This window comes from Nicotiana sylvestris, chromosome 7 (genome assembly GCF_000393655.2).
Source record: "Nicotiana sylvestris chromosome 7, ASM39365v2, whole genome shotgun sequence".
Lineage (NCBI taxonomy): Eukaryota > Viridiplantae > Streptophyta > Magnoliopsida > Solanales > Solanaceae > Nicotiana > Nicotiana sylvestris.
Window position 1 is genome coordinate 92,634,386 of NC_091063.1, and position 20,243 is coordinate 92,654,628.

Below are 20,243 nucleotides of genomic sequence, written 5' to 3' on the forward strand. Positions count from 1 at the left end.
AGGAACCTTGTACTACATATGGCAAGAGAGGAATGACAGGATCTTCAAAGGAGTGCAATGATCAGAAGTAATTCTAAGCAGAGTAATAACACAGGGTGTGCATGGGCGAGGAGAAAATAAACACAGGCTACAAAGAAGACTACAGGAACTCAACTACTATCCTAGTATGTAATGATTGTTCTATAGTTAGTAGTTAGACTAAATTGTTAGATTAAACTGTCTCTTGTAGTAGTAGTAAATGAGGCCAAAGAATGGAGCTAAAATCTGGGGCGTATGTCCAGATTAAGCTTGATTGCAGTATGTAATATTTGTTAAAATGTTAATTACCAAAAAAAACCTCAACCAATTTGTCGTACATAGCATATTCACAAACCTCTATCGATATGTCGATCTTTCGAACGTCAAATATAACGAATATGATTCTCCACTCATCTACCATGTAAAATAACTTCGATGATTATTTCGTCCTTTATTAGTAGTCACAATACCTAAAGTTATTACAAAGATACATATTTCGGTGGTCCTTACAAAAGATATATAGATTCATGAAATAACTTTAAAATTACTATAAAACTTAATTATTTGTCCCTACAATTCTTCAGTTGTCGGACAACTTTAGCAGTTGCCAGGACAACTTCTGTAATTATCCAACTATTTTTTCCAACAACTTCAAAAGTAATTATTCCGATAACAATGAAAGTTATTGACTGAAACAACCAAGTTACATTCACTAAATGCAGTTGAAGAACGAATACAAACTAATCTTTGAAAACTACCAGTTATATCCATTTATAAGTATTTTATTACAAAAATTGGCCAATTTGTATAATATTACTAGTATTAGCCAAATATTACCAATATTAGCCAATTAACTATTTGTAACCAAAAAAAGATTAATTTTTTGCATTTTTTCAAGTAGGTATTATTAGAATAGATTAGGTACATCTTAAAAACTTTGAATCTCAGATTTGGGATGATTTGGTAGAATTTTAAGTTGATTTGAGTTGAAAATTATAAGTAGAAGATGAACATGAAAAAATGATATGTATATCACTTTGGGTATCATTTGTGTATCACATACGTATCATATTTGTATCAAATATGTATCACATGTATATCCATGTATACATATATGTGAGATACATGCGTGATACATATTTGATACGTGTGTCACACATTTTTTGAACTCGATTATAACTATAAATTCTGATACCAAATCACCTCCAATCTTCCTCAAATTTTGTATATTGACTCATCTATAAGTTTTCAATGAATTTCAACCATACCCATTGAAAAATGTCCTATTTTACTTAGATTTTTGGAATCTTGTATATATATTTTTGTGCATTTCATCACCTTATTTACTACCTCATCCATGAAATTTCATTTCCGTCTTATATCTAATGTTGATAATCAGACTTAAAATATGGAAGGCAATTTTTACGTGTGATTTTTGGAGAGAAAGAACCTTATTTATTTGAGTTTAATTTTTATATGTGCTTGACTAGTTTTGGTAAGTCTATGATTAATGGCTAGAGGTTAGTAAGTTGGGACTTATTTGGGACATTTCTGTAAGATTTCCATTAATCTTTTTTCACTTACCCAAAAATGAATGGTCCTTAGAAGTAACTTTTAGCTTAAGAACGAACAAAATATAGTCTGAAAAAACATACAATATTTTTAAAAATATCCAAAAAACCTATTCTCCACAAATATTCTCAATAAAAATACAAATTCAATCACGATTCTACTAGTGAAAAATTATTTTAGAGGAGATTAGATTCTCAAAAAAAGAGGAGAAAGAAAATGAAGAAGAATGAGGAGAGGAGAATGAACAGTAATGATGGTTGCGAACATGGGAAGAAGAAGACCTAGGAAAGAGTTTGGAGTTTATTGGTAATATTTAGTCATTTTGAGGTAATAAATATAAAGGCTAAAGTATAAAAGTAAAAAGTTTAGGGATTGCTAAAAAGGTTATTAATGAGGTTTGACTTTATTAACACTAACTAGCAACTTGTTATTCCTATCCAATTTTTAAAATTTACCCCAATCAAATGCCAAACTTATTTGTTCCTAATAATTAGATCTCCCTGCTTTATATGGTTTTGGATGGTATAGGAAGATAGTGGGAAGAAAAGGTTTTAAAAAAAAAAGCAAAACTTCACATTTTGAGAAAAACTAACATGGAAAAACAGGTAGTAACGTGTGAGTTATACAGCTCAAACTTAATCAGGCTGTGGTCTTTTAGGATGATAATACTTTCACTTTGAATAAGTTAAAGGGGCTCATAGGACCCTCGCAAACTTTAGGTTTGGATGAAAAATGAGACCAATTAAGGGGATAATTATTCATTCTCCCATGAGATTTCAAATCAACAAAGCTTTACATGGAATTACAAGAGAAATATGAAAAAGATTCTACATATTTATTTAAATCACATTAGTAGACTTTAAATTGTATTAAATTAATATTTTTTGTTATTATTCGTTGGTTTTTGAATTGGTGTTCTATTAGGTTGAACTCGTTGTAATGACTAGGCTGATCGTTTTGAGTTCTAGTATTTTGGCCTGTAATTTGAGATCTTAAGTGACTACATATAATGTATTATGACTTGTGAGTATATTCGGTTGTTATTTCCGAGATGATCGGGGGTGGCTTAGAAGAGAAATTCTTAATTTGAAAATTTTAAGTTGAAAGAGTTGATCGAGGTTTGACTTTTATGTAAATGATTTCAGATTGATAATTTGAAGGTCTTGGTAGGTTCTTATGATGATTTTGGACTTGTACGTATATTTGGTTCGGGCTTGGGATGGCCCGGGGTTGAGACAACGTTTTTATTCGAAAGTTAGAATTTTGGAATTTGAGGAAGTTTGAAGATCTAGGTTTGATGTGTGATTCTTGGTTTTGATGTTTTTATTCATATTTTGAGACTTTGGAGAAGTTTGTGGAAAGTATTTAGACTAGTTAGTATGTTGAACAGGGTCCCAAGGGGCTTGGTGAGTTTCGGAATGATTCTAGATTGATTTGAGCCATTTTTCGTTTGCTAATTTTTGCAGGTGTCAGGTGCACTTCGCGAAGAAGAGAGTGGACTAGAGAATTTTATTCTTCTCATTTGTGAGAGGGAGTCTGCATTCGCGAAGAGTGTTTTGGAGATAAGACCCTTCGTGCTTTGTGATCGTGGGAGGTGCACCGCATTCGCATAGGCTGTTACAGATCAGGAGGTTGGGTCTTTGCGGTCGCAGAAAAGGGTCACATTCGCGATCGTGATGTTTATACTTCTATGCCACACAAGAAAGGGAGGAGGGATGGGGTGATTTGTGTGGTGTCTAATTTTCGTGTGCACATATTATAGAAGGACCTGGTTCGTCTATGTGCTCCTTATACTACTATTGCGGAATAATAAATGCGAAAAGTAAAGAACACAAGTATTTTAATGTGAAAAATACCCTACTCAAAAGGTGAAAAGATTACGACCTACTGCTCAGTAAAATTTTTCCCAACACTTCACTAAATCACTGAACCAGAACATCATTTATAAAACTCTTTGTAAACATAAGGATTACTTCTAATCTCTTTGTGGCAACCAACCTCTAGCTGTTACGACAACTTCAAGTTAACTCTAACTTGAATACAACACTTAGAGTACCTAGTACAATTTCTTCTAAAGTAAAGCTGAAAGGTAAAACTTGAAAGCCCTACTACAATGAAAATATAATAAAAGATAGACACTTGGAACTGGTTCTTCTATCTGGTTCATGTAGCTTTAGGTTTGCACACTTGAATCACACAAGAATTTCTTGCAAAATGCCTTGCTATTTTGCTCTCAACTCACGTTTAACTTCAACGTTTGTGCATCCCTGTAAAATGAGAACATCCTGAAATATATGGATTTAGTAAAATAGGAATTAACTAGAGTTCCAATATTATACTCTTCCTTGGTGGAAGAGTTACAGTTATCTTCAACTTCTAACTCCTCCCTTATCTTGGATAGAGTTCTCTTCGAGTAAGGATTCCTTCTCCTTATCACTTATGCAACCTTTCTGTTCAAGAGATATCAAATATAACAACTTAAGCCTATCTCCTTCACGTGCATCCCTTGTGCTCGAATCTGCCTGTGTCTGTGTACATTGTGTATGGACCTGGTTCATACTTGAGTTCCTTTGTCAATCATCAAAATAAACTTCACTTCGGCCAATAAATTCTCCCTTTTTGATGATGACAAACTCTCTTCTTTTCATAAGCATAGGAACTATTTCAACTCAGCTCAACATCGACACAATGTTAAAAAAAAATTCATTAAAGTCACAAATCATTAAAGATCAAGTTCATTAGGTTATAAACATCACAGCCCAAAGTAAAAAAGAACAACCTATTTTTTCACTTTTGGCCTCATCGAAAAGTTGCATAATTATGTTAGATAACTAGATATTAATATCACTCATGGCACTGGGGCTACTTCATTGTAATCATGGGGTCAAGTATCATGTATCAATCTAATGATATTAGCCATCTAAGAAGCATCAAAAAATAATTAGAGCACAAAACAGTTGATTATCATTGACACTAGTCATCCACAAAGCATAAAGAAAAATAAAGATACTGGATCATGAGCAAACAAAAAAAACAAAAAAATCCCATCCAGGTCACTGGTTTGTCTAACTAAGCTATGAAAGTCTTAAGGCTGGGAAGGACCAAGTTCTTGGTTCTTGGCTTGAAGTAGTTTCAATGTATCATGAAGAATACCTTTATTCTTCTCTTTGTCCTTTGCAAGCTCAGCCCTAAGAGCATCTCTATCAGTTTCTACTTCTGCCAACCTCTTCTTCAGCCTTTCAACTTCAGCATCCTTAGCCCCACTCTCTTGCACCAAGGCTCACACTTTGTTGTTCATAGGTACCTTTTTGGATGATCCACGTTCTTTAGGAGTGGTGTGGACTTCATAGTCATATGTAGTCAAAGTGTTTGCCCCAACGTGACCTTGCTTGTACCAACTTTCCATTTCTTAAGGGGTACCTTGAAGTGAGCAAGTACAGTTGTGAAAATGAAATCATGGGGTATGGCATGAGTTTTGGGTTCCAATTAGTACCCTATCAAGAAGTTAGATGATAAACCCAGGCCATTTGATTTGCCCCCCAGTGTCCATACATTCCATAGGGATTAGATCCATGAAGGTGTCAATGTGCCTTCTTTCCTGCCTGGGCAACACGGCTTTGTTAACAAATTCAAACAACACTTTGTGGGGACTCACTTTTGTATACATCCTTGGCTTCTAGCTCTAACTTATTATCAACAAACTTTTTTGTAATGGCAAGAGAGGTAGGAAAGTTCTCTAGATTTGGCCATTTGAGCTTCTTGTAATCATTGTACCCTTCAGCAGGTACACCTAAAATCTCTCCCAGTTCCTTGTCATAGAAGCTCACTAACGCCCCCCCTTCACCATACTGGTGACTCTGCCATTTTTTATTTCACAATTTTCCATGAACTCCACAATCTCAGTTCTGGAAAGCTTTCTATCCATTTAAAGGACTATGCCCTTTCAACCTTGCAGTTGTAGTTTTTCCTGTAGCATCACCATGCCTTCCTCCTCCAAGTCCCTAAGGAGTCTACCCTTCAAGATAGTTCTTTTCCCAAACTTAACCAGTTTGTGCTGTTCTTGATCAGTTTTTTCTCTATCTTCACTTTTTTCTTCCTCCACCATTTTCACTTTCCTAGATTTTATGGCAGACCTGGTTCTTTTAGCCAAGGTAGAAGGCTCAACAGACTTTGTCATTGAATGAGACTTCGTTTTGGAAGTCTTGATTTTCTTTGCCTTTAGAGTCACAACCTCCACCTTTTTGTGCCTCCTCTTCATCATGAAGGACCAAGTCCATCTCCTCAATTTTAATTGCCTCAACAGGCTCAACCACTTTCTTCTTTCCCTTTGCAATAGCTTTTCTTTTACTCTCCTCTGGGGATTTTTCCAGTTCAGCCTCATTATGCTTCTTCTAACTCCTTGTAGCTCTCCCTATTGTAGGAGAAGTCGTTACAGGGATAAAAGAGGCAGTCTGTCTCTTCTTGTTTGCACAACCAGGAGTTTTAACTCCTAAACTCTTCTTTCTTTTTGGATTGTAATTGTCAGACACACTTTTCAATAGGTCTTCGAGAGGTTCCTGCATAGATGGAACAGATTCTTAGAACCTCTTCCTTAATCTAACCAACTCCTCAGTAGTTTCTCCAGACCCACAACCCTTTTTTTCTCTCAAACTTTCCTCCTCTCCAGCAAATTTCTCCTTCCACACTACCGTAGCTCCTATTTCTTCAGTCAAACCAACAGGGGTGGGTGAAGATTCAGTCACTCCTTCCTTTCTGGTTCCCCTCACATCACCTTGAGCACCCTCACTCTCTTTTTCTTTTCTCTATTTTTACTACCAATTTTCCTATACTCAGTTGTCTTAACCCCAGCCACAGTTCCTACCAGAACAAACCTATTTTTTAGATTTGCAGCAACCTCAGAGATTATTTCAGAAGTAATTTTAGGACTAGATGTTACCTGCTCTGTTTCAAAAGAAACAACTTCTTCCAACTCAGTAGCAGACTTAAATGTGTCATCAGATTTTTAGGTTTCTTGTGCCTGGCTTGCTTTCAAATGTTCATCTAACATCTTGGATATTTCACTCCCTGCCACTGTCTTATGAGTAGTAAACTTCACTCGCCCTTTTCTAGGTGTCGTGGTAGTTGAAGGTGTGGGTGTGGATTCTTTAGATGGTGATGAGGGTTTTAAGAGAGGTTAGCCATGGATGATGGTATAAGGAATGCGTGTAAGATTAGAAGATTGAGAGAGGTATTTGGCGGTTGTAAATTAGAAGTGAAGAAACGACTAAGGCCAAAATTTAAAGTGAGAATTTGATTGGGTAACAGCATATTTTCAGAAGCTCAGAAGTCTAATCAAACTGGGAGTTAGTTTGAAAACACATTGAGGACTCCCCATAGAATCTAGGCACTTATTGTGTTTTGGGACTCTCTTTGGGTGAAATTGGTTAAGCTTAAGGAGGTTAGGATTAAATGTCACTCTCCTTTTGATCATAATCAAAATATAATTATTTCAAAATATGCAAAGTGGAGATTACATACTATGTAATCTTGATAAACCAGGTTCTTCACTGAGAAATCTCTTATGTAAGTCTGAATTTTCAAGGAAAATAAAGATAATTTCATTAGAGATTAATGATACATTTTAGCACATGGCACAAGAGTATACTGGTGAAAGTATGAGACTGAGCAAAATCTAATCTAATTATGTACAAAATTCATAAATTTTCTAACCATTTTTTGAGTTAGATCTAGTTCCTTTTAGTAATCTTAATCATATCTAATTCTAACATGTTCCTTTCAATGTGATCTCTACTTAGAGCTTTTGTAAAGATGTCAGCTATTTGCTTGTCAGTAGCACAAAATTCCATAGTGATCAAACCCTTTTCATAGTTGTCCTTCAAAAAGTGATGCATAACATCTATGTGCTTAGTTCTTTTGTGATGAACCGAGTTCTTGGTCATACTAATTGCACTAGTATTATCACAAAAGATGGGGATACCAACCTACATCAATTCCAAAGTCCATTAATTGTTGTTTGATCCACAACAGTTGAGCACAACCTAAGGCAGCAGCAACATACTCAACTTCAATAGTAGACAAGGCCACAAAATTTTGCTTTTTGGTGGCCCAAGACACAAGAGATGAGCCAAGAAAGTGTGTCATACCTGAGGTGTTCTTTCTATCTACAAAAAAACCTGCATAATCAGCATCAGCATATCCCACCAAGTTGAATTTACTACCTTTTAGATACCATAGGCAAAGATCAGTAGTGCCTTTTAGGTATCTCAAGATCCTCTTGACAGCAGTCAAGTGAGACTCTTTTGGATTTACCTGAAATCTAGCACAAAGGCCTACATTGAAAACAATGTCAGGTCTACTAGCAGTGAGATATAACAAAGAGCCGATCATTCCCCTATACAACTTATGATCAACAGATAAACAGGTTCATTTATATCTAATTTTGTGGTTGTTGCAATAGGTGTGTCAATTTCTTTAGAATCTTCCATTTTAAACCTTTTAAGCAACTCTTTCGCATACTTTTGCTGATGGATCATAGTTCCATTTGAATTTTATTTAATTAGTAAGCCTAAAAAGAAATTAAGCTCACCCATCATGCTCAATTCAAATTCAATCCCCATTAGTTTAGCAAATTCTTTACTTCACTTATCAGTAGTTGCTCCAAAGATTATATCATCAACATATATCTGAACTACCAAGAGATCTTTATCTTTTTCTTTCAAGAACAAGGTATTGTCAGTTTTACCTCTCTTGTAGCCATGCTCAAGCAAGAATATTGACAATTTTTCATACCATACTTGTGAAGCCTGCTTGAGCCCATAAAGTGCCTTGTCAAGCTTGTACACATGATCAGGACACTCCTTACTTTCAAAGCCGGGATGTTGCTTGACAAACACTTTTTCCTTTAGATAGCCATTGAGGAATGCACTCTTGACATCCATCTGATGGAGAGTGAATTTCATGTAAGCAGCAAAGGCTATGAGAAGTCTGATTGCGTCCAATCTTGCAACTAGAGCAAAATTCTCATCATAGTTTATGCCCTCCTCTTGACTATATCCTTGAACTACTAATCTTGCCTTGTTTCTTGTAACTGTTCCATCTTCGTCAAGTTTGTTTCTGACGACCCATTTTGTGCCAATTACTGATCTGTCCTTGGGTCTTGGAACCAGATGTCAAACTTGGCTTCTCTCAAATTGGTTGAGTTCATCTTGTATTGCATTCACCCAGTCTGCATTCTGCAAAGCTTCAGCAATATTTTTAGGTTTAATAAGAGATAAGAAAACATCAAAAGCACAAAGATTCTTTAAAAAAGATCTGGTTTTGATTCCAGAGGTTAGATCAGTGATTATGTTCTCAATGGGATGAGAACTTTTATATTTGTGAGGTTTCACGTTCCTTTAATGTTTTATTGGTGAGGAACAGGGTCATGGACAGGTTCTCTTGAGATTTGAGTATCAGTTCCTCTTAGTTCCCTCTGTCAAGTTGCCCTGGGTGTAAGAACCTGTTCCATCACATGTTCCTTCCTCTTGTGCAGCTTCAGTTTGGGTTGTGGTTTCATTTGAGTTTCTTACCAGCCCAATTGCTATATCATCATGTTCCTGCCTCTCATAAAGAATGTTATTTTCGTCAAAAACTACATGTACCTTTTTTTCTACACACATAATTCTTTTGTTATAAATCTTATAAGCTTTACTATGTGAAGAATATCCAAATAATACTCCCTCATCACTTGTGGATCAAATTTACCCAGGGACTCTTTACCACTATCGTGCACAAAGCACTTGTATCCAAATGCCTTAAGATGGGATATATTTGGCTTTCTCCCTTTAAGTAACTCATAGAGAGTCTTCTCAACAAGAGGTCTAGTCATGCACGTATTTATAATGTAGCATGCAGTGTTCACCAACTTCTGCCTAGAAGCTATAGGGCAGTTTACTAGAAAGAAGCATAGTCCTAGCCATTTCTTCCAATGTCCTATTCTTTCTTTCAACTACTCAATTTTGTTGTGGAGTCCTAGGAACAGAAAAATTATGATTTATGCCATGCTCATCACAGAATTCAGCAAATTTAGCATTCTCAAATTCAGAACCATGATCAGACCTAATTGATGCAAGTTGATTACCTAGTAGTTTATGAGTTTTCTAACAAAAGAAGTGAACATATCCAATGCTTCATCTTTAGATGTTAAAAATAGCGTCCAAGTAAACCTAGAGTAATCATCAACAAGCACCATAACATATCGTTTACCACATCTGCTCAATGTTCTTATTGGCCCATAAAGATCCATATAGGCTAGTTCCATCGTCCTGGTAGAGCTTACCATTTTCTTGCTTTTGAAAGAGGATCTTACCTGCTTCCCCCTTGCACAGGCCTCATAAATTTTATCTTCCTTGAACTTGATGTTAGCCAGTCCTATCACCAAGTCCTTAGAGACTAGTTTGTTGAGTTAGCTTAGACTGGCATGTCCAAGTCTTTTGTGCCAAATGAGGGGATCATTATCCAATACAATTAAGCAAGTGAATTCATTATCTGAAAGTGGACAGATCCACAACATATATATTATTCACTCTTTTTCCCTGCAAAACTATCTTGCCAGTGGTAAGATTAATAACAAAGTCTTTTGTAGAGGTGAATGCTACCATGTTACCTCTATCACACAATTGTGATACACTTATTAGATTGTACTTCAGTCCATCTATCAAGTAAACGTTCTTAATAGAGTGAAAATCAGTCTTGCCTACCTTTCCAACCCCAATGATCTCACCTTTCTTCCCATTTTCAAAGGAGACATTACCTCATTTAAGGTCCTCAAGAGAAAGGAATTGGTTCTTGCTTTCTGTCATGTGCTTAGAGCAGCCACTATCCATGTACCATATTTGGATGCTCCCCTTCACTCAGACCTACAAAAGGAAATACGGGATTCATTTTTGGAACCCAAACTAGCTTGGGTCCCTTTCTATAGGCAAGAAGAAAAATCAAATTCTTTTAGCCCAACTTGGCAGCCTATTCTTCCCTTGAACAAATTCATTGTTCTTTTGACTTGCCTTCTCTTTTACAATACATTTAATTTTATAGTGACCAGTTTTGCCACAGTGTGTGCAAATCTTATTCTCAAGAAGTGTGAGGTACTTGCTTTTTGGATCCCACTTAGGTGTAGGATTCCCAAAGCCAAGTCCTTTTCTGTTGCTACTATGGCATTTTTGTAGCCATGAAAGTGCATCGGAGGACCTGTTCCTTTTACAACTTCTGTCTAGCTCATGCTTGACCTTGCTTAGATCCTCCTTTAGGATTCTTACTTGCTCATCTCTTTTTTACAACTCATCTTTCATTTTTCCTACAGTTTCTTCTAAAGTGAGTTGTGTGTGGTCAATTTTCTTTTTACCTGTTCCTAATTTTAGTTTTAGATTTTCATATCTAAGTTCTAGGACAATTGTTTCGAGTTCATGAACCTGGTTCTTCAACACAATATTTTCATTTTCAGTTTCATTAGCCCTAAGTTTCAGGTTTTTGCACTTATCTTTTAAAACCACACATTCTTTTGACAGCTATTTATTTTCATTATTTACATCCTCAGATTCATCAATTAGCTCTAGCAGTAGCTCAGATAACCTTTCTTTAGACAAAAATTAAATTTTGTCTTTAAGATGAAGGACACTTGCCTTAGTTTCTTCATCAGATTTTCCAATGCCAATATGTGCTCGTTCATCATCATCAGCAGCAGCAGCATCATCATCTGAGCTTTCTCCCTAAGCATCGACCATAGCCTTGGTTGATCCTTTGTTGTTGTTTTTCTTTAGTCAAACATGTTCTTCTTCCTATTCCTTTGTTCAACTCTTTCCTTCTTCCATTTAATTTCCCACAAAAGACATTTCTTGATGTGGTGATTAGTCTTTCCACACTTGTAGCAGCCATCATTGGTTTGTTTCTCAGGAGCTTTTGACTTGTTGTAGCTTCCACTTCTTGAAGAACTCTTTCCTCTCCTCAGGTACTTCTTGAAGTCCTTGATGATCATAGACATTTCATCATCTTCCAGATCAGATCCTTCAGTGATTCTAAGTGCTAAGCTCCTTTACTTCTTAGGTACATCCATCTTCATGGTTTGTCTCCTAAGTTCATAGGCAGTGAGATTTCCAATTAATTCATCCAGTGGGAGAGTGGCAATATTCTTTGATTCTTGGATGGCAGTGATTTTGCTTTCCCAATTATATATAAAACCTTAGTCAATATCTTCTTGGATCTTTCTTCTTCAAGAATAACCCTTCGAAGAGATTTTAGCTCATTTGTTAGTATAGTGAACCTTGTGTACATCTCTTAAATGGTTTCTTTTCTCATACTGAGAGTACAGTAGAGTTCCTCTAGATCTCTTTAACTGAGTAGTTCCTTCGTGAGCCACTTACAGTGTATCCAAAATTCTCTTAGCAGTGGCACAACCTTGGATTCTGCTGTACTCATCTGGACCAAGTCCACAAATAAGCCATTTCTTGGCTTTAACATTCTTCTCCCACTTCTTCAAGTCTTCAGTAGTGCAATCTGCTCTTGTCTTTGTCACATCTACTCTTTTAGTATTTTTCTTCAAGATAGCCAATGGACCATCAGTGACAATGTCCCATAGCTCATAGTCCTCTCCTTGAATGTGATCTCTCATTTTGTTTTTTCCACCAAGAGAAGTACTGGCCATTAAAGAGTGGTGGCCTAGCAGTGGATTGCCCTTCCTAGTTTTCAGGTGGTGCACTCATCTTGATCTTTCCCTAAGGTGTTAGCTTCTTCAAGGATAACCTGCTCTGATACCAATTGATGTTTTATACTTCAATACCATACAAGATGGGGGTTATTTGTGTGCATAGATTATAGAAGGACATGGTTCTTCTATGTGTTCCTTATACTACTATTGTAGAATAATAAATGCGAAAAGTAAAGAATACAAGTATTTTTACATGGAAAACACCCGTCTCAAAAGGTGAAAAAATTATAACCTACTACTCAGTAAGATTTTTCCCAATACTTTACTAAATCACTAAGCCAAACAACATTTACAAAACTCTTTATAAACCTAAGGATTACCTCTAATCCCTTTGTGGCAACCAGTCTCTAGCTGTTGTGACAACTTCAAGTTAACTCTAACTTGAATACAACACTTAGAGTACCTAGTACAATTGCGTCTAAGTAAAGCTGAAAGGTACAACTTAAAAGTCCTACTACAATGAAACTACGGAAAAGGGTCAGACCTGCCCCTAACGTATCAACTCTAGTCTAAAAATGCCCCTTGTTAACCTATTTTGCGAATAATGACCCTACCGTTAAAAATTTGGCATACTTGTGCCCTTAATTCTAATGGGTGAGTTGTGATATATTTAAACATTTTAATAATTCTACGTGGCGTTATCTGATTGGTTATTAATTAATCCATACCCCAAACCTAATTTTACCCCACCCATAACCCAAATGTATTGACCCGACCCAGCAAACCTTGTTCCCCCCCCCCATATCATTTGACCTTAGGCCATTTTCACCCACTTCATCTACTCTAAGCAAAAAGGGCAAAATGGTCGGCGATTTTGGAGCTTGACTTCTTGGGATTTTCTGCGACAATTTTTTACTGAAGTTGACAGATTGAAGTTTCTTATTAAAGTTAAAGTCTTCTCTCCATTCAAGTAAGACTTTATTACTGATCTTTGCTTAGGGTTTCTTGAAATAAACAAATCATGTTTCTTCTGATATTCTGTGATGTTTCAGTTTGTCTTCAATGTTATTAGATGTCTTTATAGTATTTTTTTGTTGCATGTGGTTCCGCTTAGATTTTGGTAACATCTGGTTAATTTATTCGTATGAGGTTTTTTTTTGTCGATTTCAGTTGTTTATTCAAAGCTTTTATCTTTGTTTACTAAATTTTCAATTGCCTGTGGTCCCTTCCCTTTTTGTGTTGGTCTGGACTTAGGGGTTCAATTATTGTTGATGCCTAATTTCTTTATTCATATGGGGTCTACTTTTTTGTTAATTTCAGTTGTTTATTCACTGTTTTTGCTTTTGTTTACTTTTGTTTGGCCGTATTTGATATTTGTCCCTTTATTGGTAAGGGCTCTCTTTAACTCTTTGTCCCTTTATTTGTAGAAGTCCTCTTTAACTTTTTTGTTTGTTTATTACTGATAGGTCCTTTTTATTATTTTTTTATGGCTTGCATTTTTTTTCTTTGAAGAATGATTGAGAAGGTTGATTTGATCTTTAATCATGGGGGTAAGTGGTTGTTTGAACCTCAAGTGGTGTATCTTAAAAGAAGGAAGCATGTATTGATAGGTTATGATGTGGATTTGTTGTCTTATATAGACATTTGTTCTGAATATACTGAGAAGTTAGGTTTTAGTGAGGTGAAACAATTACTAGTAACAGGCCCTTTTGGTAGGTGCTTTTTAATTGAGGGTGATGCAGGCATTAGAATACTACAGTCTTTATTGTCAAACCAATTCAATGAGATTCAAATATTTGTTATAGATGAGGTGCCAGCTCCTAGCATCACTCAGCATGATGAACCTTATAATTTGACAGTAGAAGTAGATGTTGGAACTGATTGTGATTCATTTGATGAGGAGGAAACTAATGAAACTAACTCTAGTGATTATGATAGTGAAAAGTTAGAACTGTTTAGAAGATAAAGGAACAAAGAAGTTAATGATACACTAGACAAGTATAAAAACTTGGAGAAGGGTATGAGTTTTAAAGACTTGGCTGAAGCTAAAAGAGTTGTAGGGTACTATGCAGTTGCTAATAGGAAGGGCCTTAAAGTTAAGAAGAGTGAGAAAAGTAGAGTTAGGTACAAATGTGATATTGGATGTCCTTTTGTATGTTTTATATCCAAGGATAACAGAGATCAAGGATTTAAGATTAAGACTTTGAACATAAAACATGAATGTGGTCCAGCATTTCAGAATAGAAGAGCTACTCCCAATGCTTTAGCCCATTATTTCAAGAACAAAGTTCAAAATAATCCTAAGTACAAAGTTAAAGATATGAGGGTGGACTTGGAGGATAGATTCAGACTTAATGTTAGCTATTCAAAGATGAATAGGGTTAAGAGAATGGTCTTAGAGAAGTTGGAGGGTGGCTACATTGATGACTATAATAGGTTAGAGGCCTATGCTCAAGAGTTGAGGGATAGTAACCCTGGTACAGATGTGGAAGAGGGAAAGAGGATATTTCTTAGAATGTATATATGCTTCCAAGCTTTGAAAAGTGGATGGAAAGCAGGTTTGAGGCCTCTAATAGGTCTGGATAGCACATTTCTAAACAGAAAATGCAAAGGAATTTTGCTAGTAGCAATGGCACAAGATTCTGCCAAACACTTTTATCCACTTGCTTGGGCAGTGGTTGATAGAGAAACAGGTAGAACTTGGAAGTGGTTTCTGGGGCTGCTGAGATCTTCCTTAGAGCTGGGAGATGATGAAGGAGTGACATTCATTTCATACAAGAAAAAGGTAATATCATTAACAAATCACAGTTATGTTTTTCACTATTTGTTTACTTTAACTACTAAATGCCTTCTTTGTTTGTTTTGATTGTTGCAGGGTTTGATTGATGTTGTTGCAACTTTGGTTCCTAAATCACATCATAGATGGTGTGTTAGGCACATAGAAGCTAATTGGAGGGGTGTAGAAATGAAAATGTTGTTATGGTGGTGTGCTTGGAGCTCTTATGATGAAGAGTTCAAGGATCAATTGAGGACCCTAGAGACTATTTCTGAACAAGCTGCTAAAGACCTAATTTGGTACCCTCCACAAAACTGGTGTAGGGCTTATTTTGACACAACATGCAAGAATCAGATGGTTGATAACAACTTCACAGAATCCTTCAACAAATAGATTCTAGAGGCAAGACACAAACCAATAATCAAGATGTTAGAAGATATTAGAGTCAAGGTAAATTACTGTTTTAGTAGTTTATGTAACTAACTGATTTTATGTACTGTTATAGTGGTAAATTACTGTTATAGTGGTAACTAACTGTTACTGTTATGTACTGTTATAGTGTAAATTACTTTTATACTGTTATAGTGGTAAATTACTGTTATAGTGGTAACTAACTGGTTTAGTGGTAAATTACTGTTATAGTGTTTGATTATTGGTTTTCCCTTGTATGAAAAGTAATGAAAATGTTAAAAGATCATGAAGATGAATGTAGGACTTGGAGAGATGAATTCAGTCCATATGCCATGGAGTTATTGGGTGATTTCAGAGAAATTGCACAAGGGTGTGAAGTTGATTTTAATGGTGACTTTGGTTATGAAGTGCATGAAGGTCCATAGAAGCATACTGTTAATTTTCAACTTAAAAAGTGCACATGCAGAACATGGGACTTGACAAGAATTCCATGTCCCCATGCAATTAGATGTTTACTTGACAAGAAAGAATAGCTATTGAGTGAAATGCAGAAACCCGTATTCAAAGGAAGCTTACATGGATGTGTATATGCATGAAATACAACCAGTTAGAGGTGAAAAATTCTGGAAAGTAGAACCACATCATGCAATGGAGCCACCAGAAATTATCAAAATGGTTGGTCAACCAAATGTAAAGAGAAAGAGAGAAAAGGATGAGGCAAGGATGAGAGAGGGGGTTTGATCAGCTTCAAGAAAAGGACTTGTCATGACTTGTGGATACTGCAGTGAGAGAGGTCACAACATCAGAAACTGTCCTTTGGTAATGCTACTCATTCCATTCTTATTAACTTCAAAAAAAAATTAACTCATTCCATTCTTATTAACTTCAGAAAATGTACTTTGGTAATGATACCTTCATTGCTTGATCTTCTAGGTGAAAGGGAAACATAGCCACTTCTTCCAAGATGTAGGATCTTTTCAAGAAGTACAAGATGTGCCCTTGACAGCACCCCAAGATAGTCAAACATCAGAATTTGTATTTGTTCCTACACCTGGTATGAGGCCAATGACAGCAACCCATACTCAAAGTGAAACAGCTGCAGAACCAGCAACAATGCCAACAGCAATATCTGCGCCAACAACAGCAGCACCAGCAGCTATGGCAATAGCAATAGCTGCACCAGCAACAGCAGCAATGGCAACAGCAAAACTAGCACCATCAGTTGTTCTGGATGGTGACTATGACTGTGAAGATGGGGATGCAATCTCTGAAGATGATGCTGAACATCTAGTTTGGAGACCTAAGATGATATCTGAAGCTAAGACTAGGCTTCAAAAGAAAAAGTTGAGGCAAATACCAACTGGTACAAGGAAGATTGCATTCAAGAGTGATGAATTTGGTGCCAATCTCCCCGCAAACTTGCCATATTCACCAAGGAAAGTCACTTGGAAAGGCAAAGCAGCAATGCCATCAAGACAACTGTTGGAAGAAAAGGAGAAAAAACTTGGTAAATTGAAAGCTAAGAAGATCAAGCTCTAGGGACTTCAATTGTGTATGAATGACAAATTTTAACTTAGGAAACAAAACTATATTTTTGTGATGACTGATTCATAACTAATTATGTATTGTTTTTGTGGTGAATCAGTTGTGGAAGTTGTATTGATTCACCCCAAAAATCTTTTGTTGGGCTTATATTAGGGTGAAACACATTGTGACAAGTGGTTGTTAAGTATTTTGTTGGCTATATATAACTATGCTTTGTTATCTATTGATGATCTTGTTATCTATTGATTGTGAAAATTATTGTATTGGTGTTATTTATTGTCGAATATGCATAACATAATGTTGGTTCTTGTGGCAGTACTTTAGTTCAATGACCATAACATACCAATGAAAACTAGAAATTTATTCAAAACGGAAATACAAAAATACAGACAAACTACAAAGACAACTGCAAATTTAACCTAACTAAAAGCAGCAAATTCCCTTCATTAAACAACTATGCCAACAATCTGCAATCTGCAATTTGGTAAGCCATAACTTCTCTACATAATTCAACAGATTTAGAACTGGTAGAAGGACCAACAGTTCCTATGGTCACCATATTTGGACACTACTAACCAAAACACAACTTCTCTACATCATTTTGTAAGCCACAAATATAACAAAAATAGCCCATGACCATATTATAAACTTTTTTTATTGCTTCAATTTCAACTTCAAATTCGAAACTTTCTCCTCCAATGCAGATACATTATTCAAATTTCCATCTTTACTACCCACCATATCATCGACCATCTTCCTAAACTTATTCCTTTCTTGGCGAAGAGCATCCACTGTAATTTTTTGCTTGTGGATAAACATTGATACATGATGTGGAAGTTCTTCATCGCGCCATTCCCAATAACGACAATCATTACTCTCATAACGAGGACATTTATAGAATCTACGACCACCATTCATAGGTGTCGTAGCAGTAAAATGATTGGCTACCGGTCCGCAATACAAACACGAGCATCACCTAGATCACGAGAAGAATTAGAAGAAGATTCTGCCATTTGAAGCTTAAAAATAAACAAACTCCAATTTATCAAAGAAGTTAAAAGAGAGGAGAGAAGCTGCTGAAATTTGGAGATGAAGTGGGTGAAAATGACCTAAGGTCGAGTGATTTGGGGGGTAAAACAAGGTTTGTTGGGTCGGGTCGGTACATTTGGGTTATGGGTGGGGTAAAATCAGGTTTGGGGTATGGATTAATTAATAACCAATCAGATAATGCCACGTGGAATTATTAAAATGTTTAAATACATCACAACTCACCCGTTAGAATTAAGGGCACAAGTATGCCAGATTTTTAACGGTAGGGTCATTATTCGCAAAATAGGTTAACGAGGGGCATGTTTAGACTAGAGTTGATACGTTAGGGGCAGGTCTGGCCCTTTTCCAATGAAACTATAATAAAAGACATACACTTGGAACTGGTTCTTCTATCTGGTTTATGTAACTTCATGTTTGCACACTTAAATCACACACGAATTACTTGTAAAATGTCTTGCTATTTTGCTCGCAACTCGCGTTTAACTTCAGTGTTTGTGCATCCCTGTAGAATGAGAACATCCTGAAATATATAGAGTTAGTAGAATAGGAAATAACTAGAGTTCCAATGCTATACTCTTCCTTGGTGGAAGAGTTCTAGTTATCTTCAACTTCTAACTCCTCCCTTATCTTGGATAAAGTTCTCTTCGAGTAAGGAGTCCTTCTCCTTATCACTTATGCAACCTTTTTGTTCAGGAGATATCAGATATAACAACTTAAGCTTATCTCCTTCACATGAATCCCTTGTGCTCAAATCTACCTGTGTCTGTGTGCACTATGTATGGACCTGGTTCATGCTTGAGTTCCTTTGTCAATCATCAAAACAAACTTCACTTGGGCCAACAAATTCCCATTTTTTGATGATGACAAACTCTATTCTTTTAATAAGTATAGGACTTGTTTCAACTCAGCTCAACATCGACACAATGCTAGAACATTTTGCATTTTAAAGTCACAAATCATCAAGGACCCAAATTTACATTTTTTTTCTACATCTTAAGAAAGTAGATTTTAGGGATTGATCACCGATTTAGACCCAAATTTGGAAACTAATTATATATTTGGACTCGACAGGATATGGGTCATCAGTATTTGATATTGATTTCGGATTTCAGGCGCTGGCCGGAGTTGACGTTTTAGAAATTCTTCAAAGATACAAGCTTTATTGATTGTGATTGCTTCCTACAATATTGTTTAACGTTTGGCTAGTTTCGATCCGGTTGGTGGTGATTTCTAAAAGAAAAGCATTTTGGAAGGTTGATTTGACTTGCAAAAGGTAAGTGTCTTGCCTAACTTTGGTTTGAGAAATTTTTTCTAATAAATAATATTATTTGTCACATGCAGGGGTGATATATATATATATATATATATATATATATATATATATATATATATATATGAAGTGAAGAGCATATATGCATGTGCCATAATTATTCATGTTCGGAGTAGAATCTAGATTACTTTATGCCTTATTTGATTGTGTTATTTACTTGTTCTATATTTTATTAGATCGAATGACTACTTGAGCACAATAAGTCATGATAGAGTTAGTGTTTAACTCTTAAATTTAAAGTTGCTGCTCCAGTTGAGTCCTTTTCAAAATAGTTTCAACACTTTCAAATAACACATATTGGCTTCACATGGGTTAATAGTCGGTTATTTCAAAACCCACCATTAATGTGTTGAGAAGCTCGAAATTTGGAGGATCGATATTTTTTGGTGTTTGTGGTTTGTATTGATAGATTATTGAATATTTTCACCTAACTTCTTATTTCATATATTGTATTTGTGTGAACATATAAACCCATTTGATGAAAAAAAATCCATTAACGAGTTCGAAACTTTTCATATCTGAAATATTTTAAGAACTAGTATTAATATTACTGAATGAAATAGAATGAGTGTTGATTAATATTATTAAAATTATTTGGGTGAAACTCGTCCTAGTGTTTGAGATACATTTGATGATGTTCTTGATCCATTTCAGATGGAGTTTCGTGAGCTGAAGTTTGAAGAAGACGACGCGCAACCTTTATATAATTTGTAATATAAAAGTGTATATTTTTTATAAGTGTAAAAGTATGTATATATCCTTTTATACACTATTATCACTTTTATACAAAGTTGATATATCAATTATAATAAGTGTATAATATTGTATAGTAATATATAAGGATGTATATTATTGTAAAAGAA

The 20,243-nt window shown here is 35.6% G+C and overlaps 2 protein-coding genes across 2 annotated transcripts; one reads left to right on the plus strand and one right to left on the minus strand.

Annotated features, from left to right (window-relative positions):
• Nucleotides 1-4,675: 4,675 nt before the first annotated feature.
• Nucleotides 4,676-5,695, minus strand: LOC138873437 (uncharacterized). The gene is made up of 3 exons (XM_070151910.1): nt 5,570-5,695; nt 5,246-5,447; nt 4,676-4,857 (listed from the first exon to the last, which is right to left on the minus strand). The coding sequence occupies exons 1-3, from the start codon at nt 5,693-5,695 to the stop codon at nt 4,676-4,678; spliced, it is 510 nt and encodes a 169-aa protein (XP_070008011.1).
• Nucleotides 5,696-14,288: 8,593 nt separating this feature from the next.
• LOC104210242 (uncharacterized) lies at nt 14,289-15,437 on the plus strand. The gene is made up of 2 exons (XM_009759093.1): nt 14,289-15,053; nt 15,144-15,437. The coding sequence occupies exons 1-2, from the start codon at nt 14,289-14,291 to the stop codon at nt 15,435-15,437; spliced, it is 1,059 nt and encodes a 352-aa protein (XP_009757395.1).
• The last annotated feature ends 4,806 nt before the right edge of the window (nt 15,438-20,243 follow it).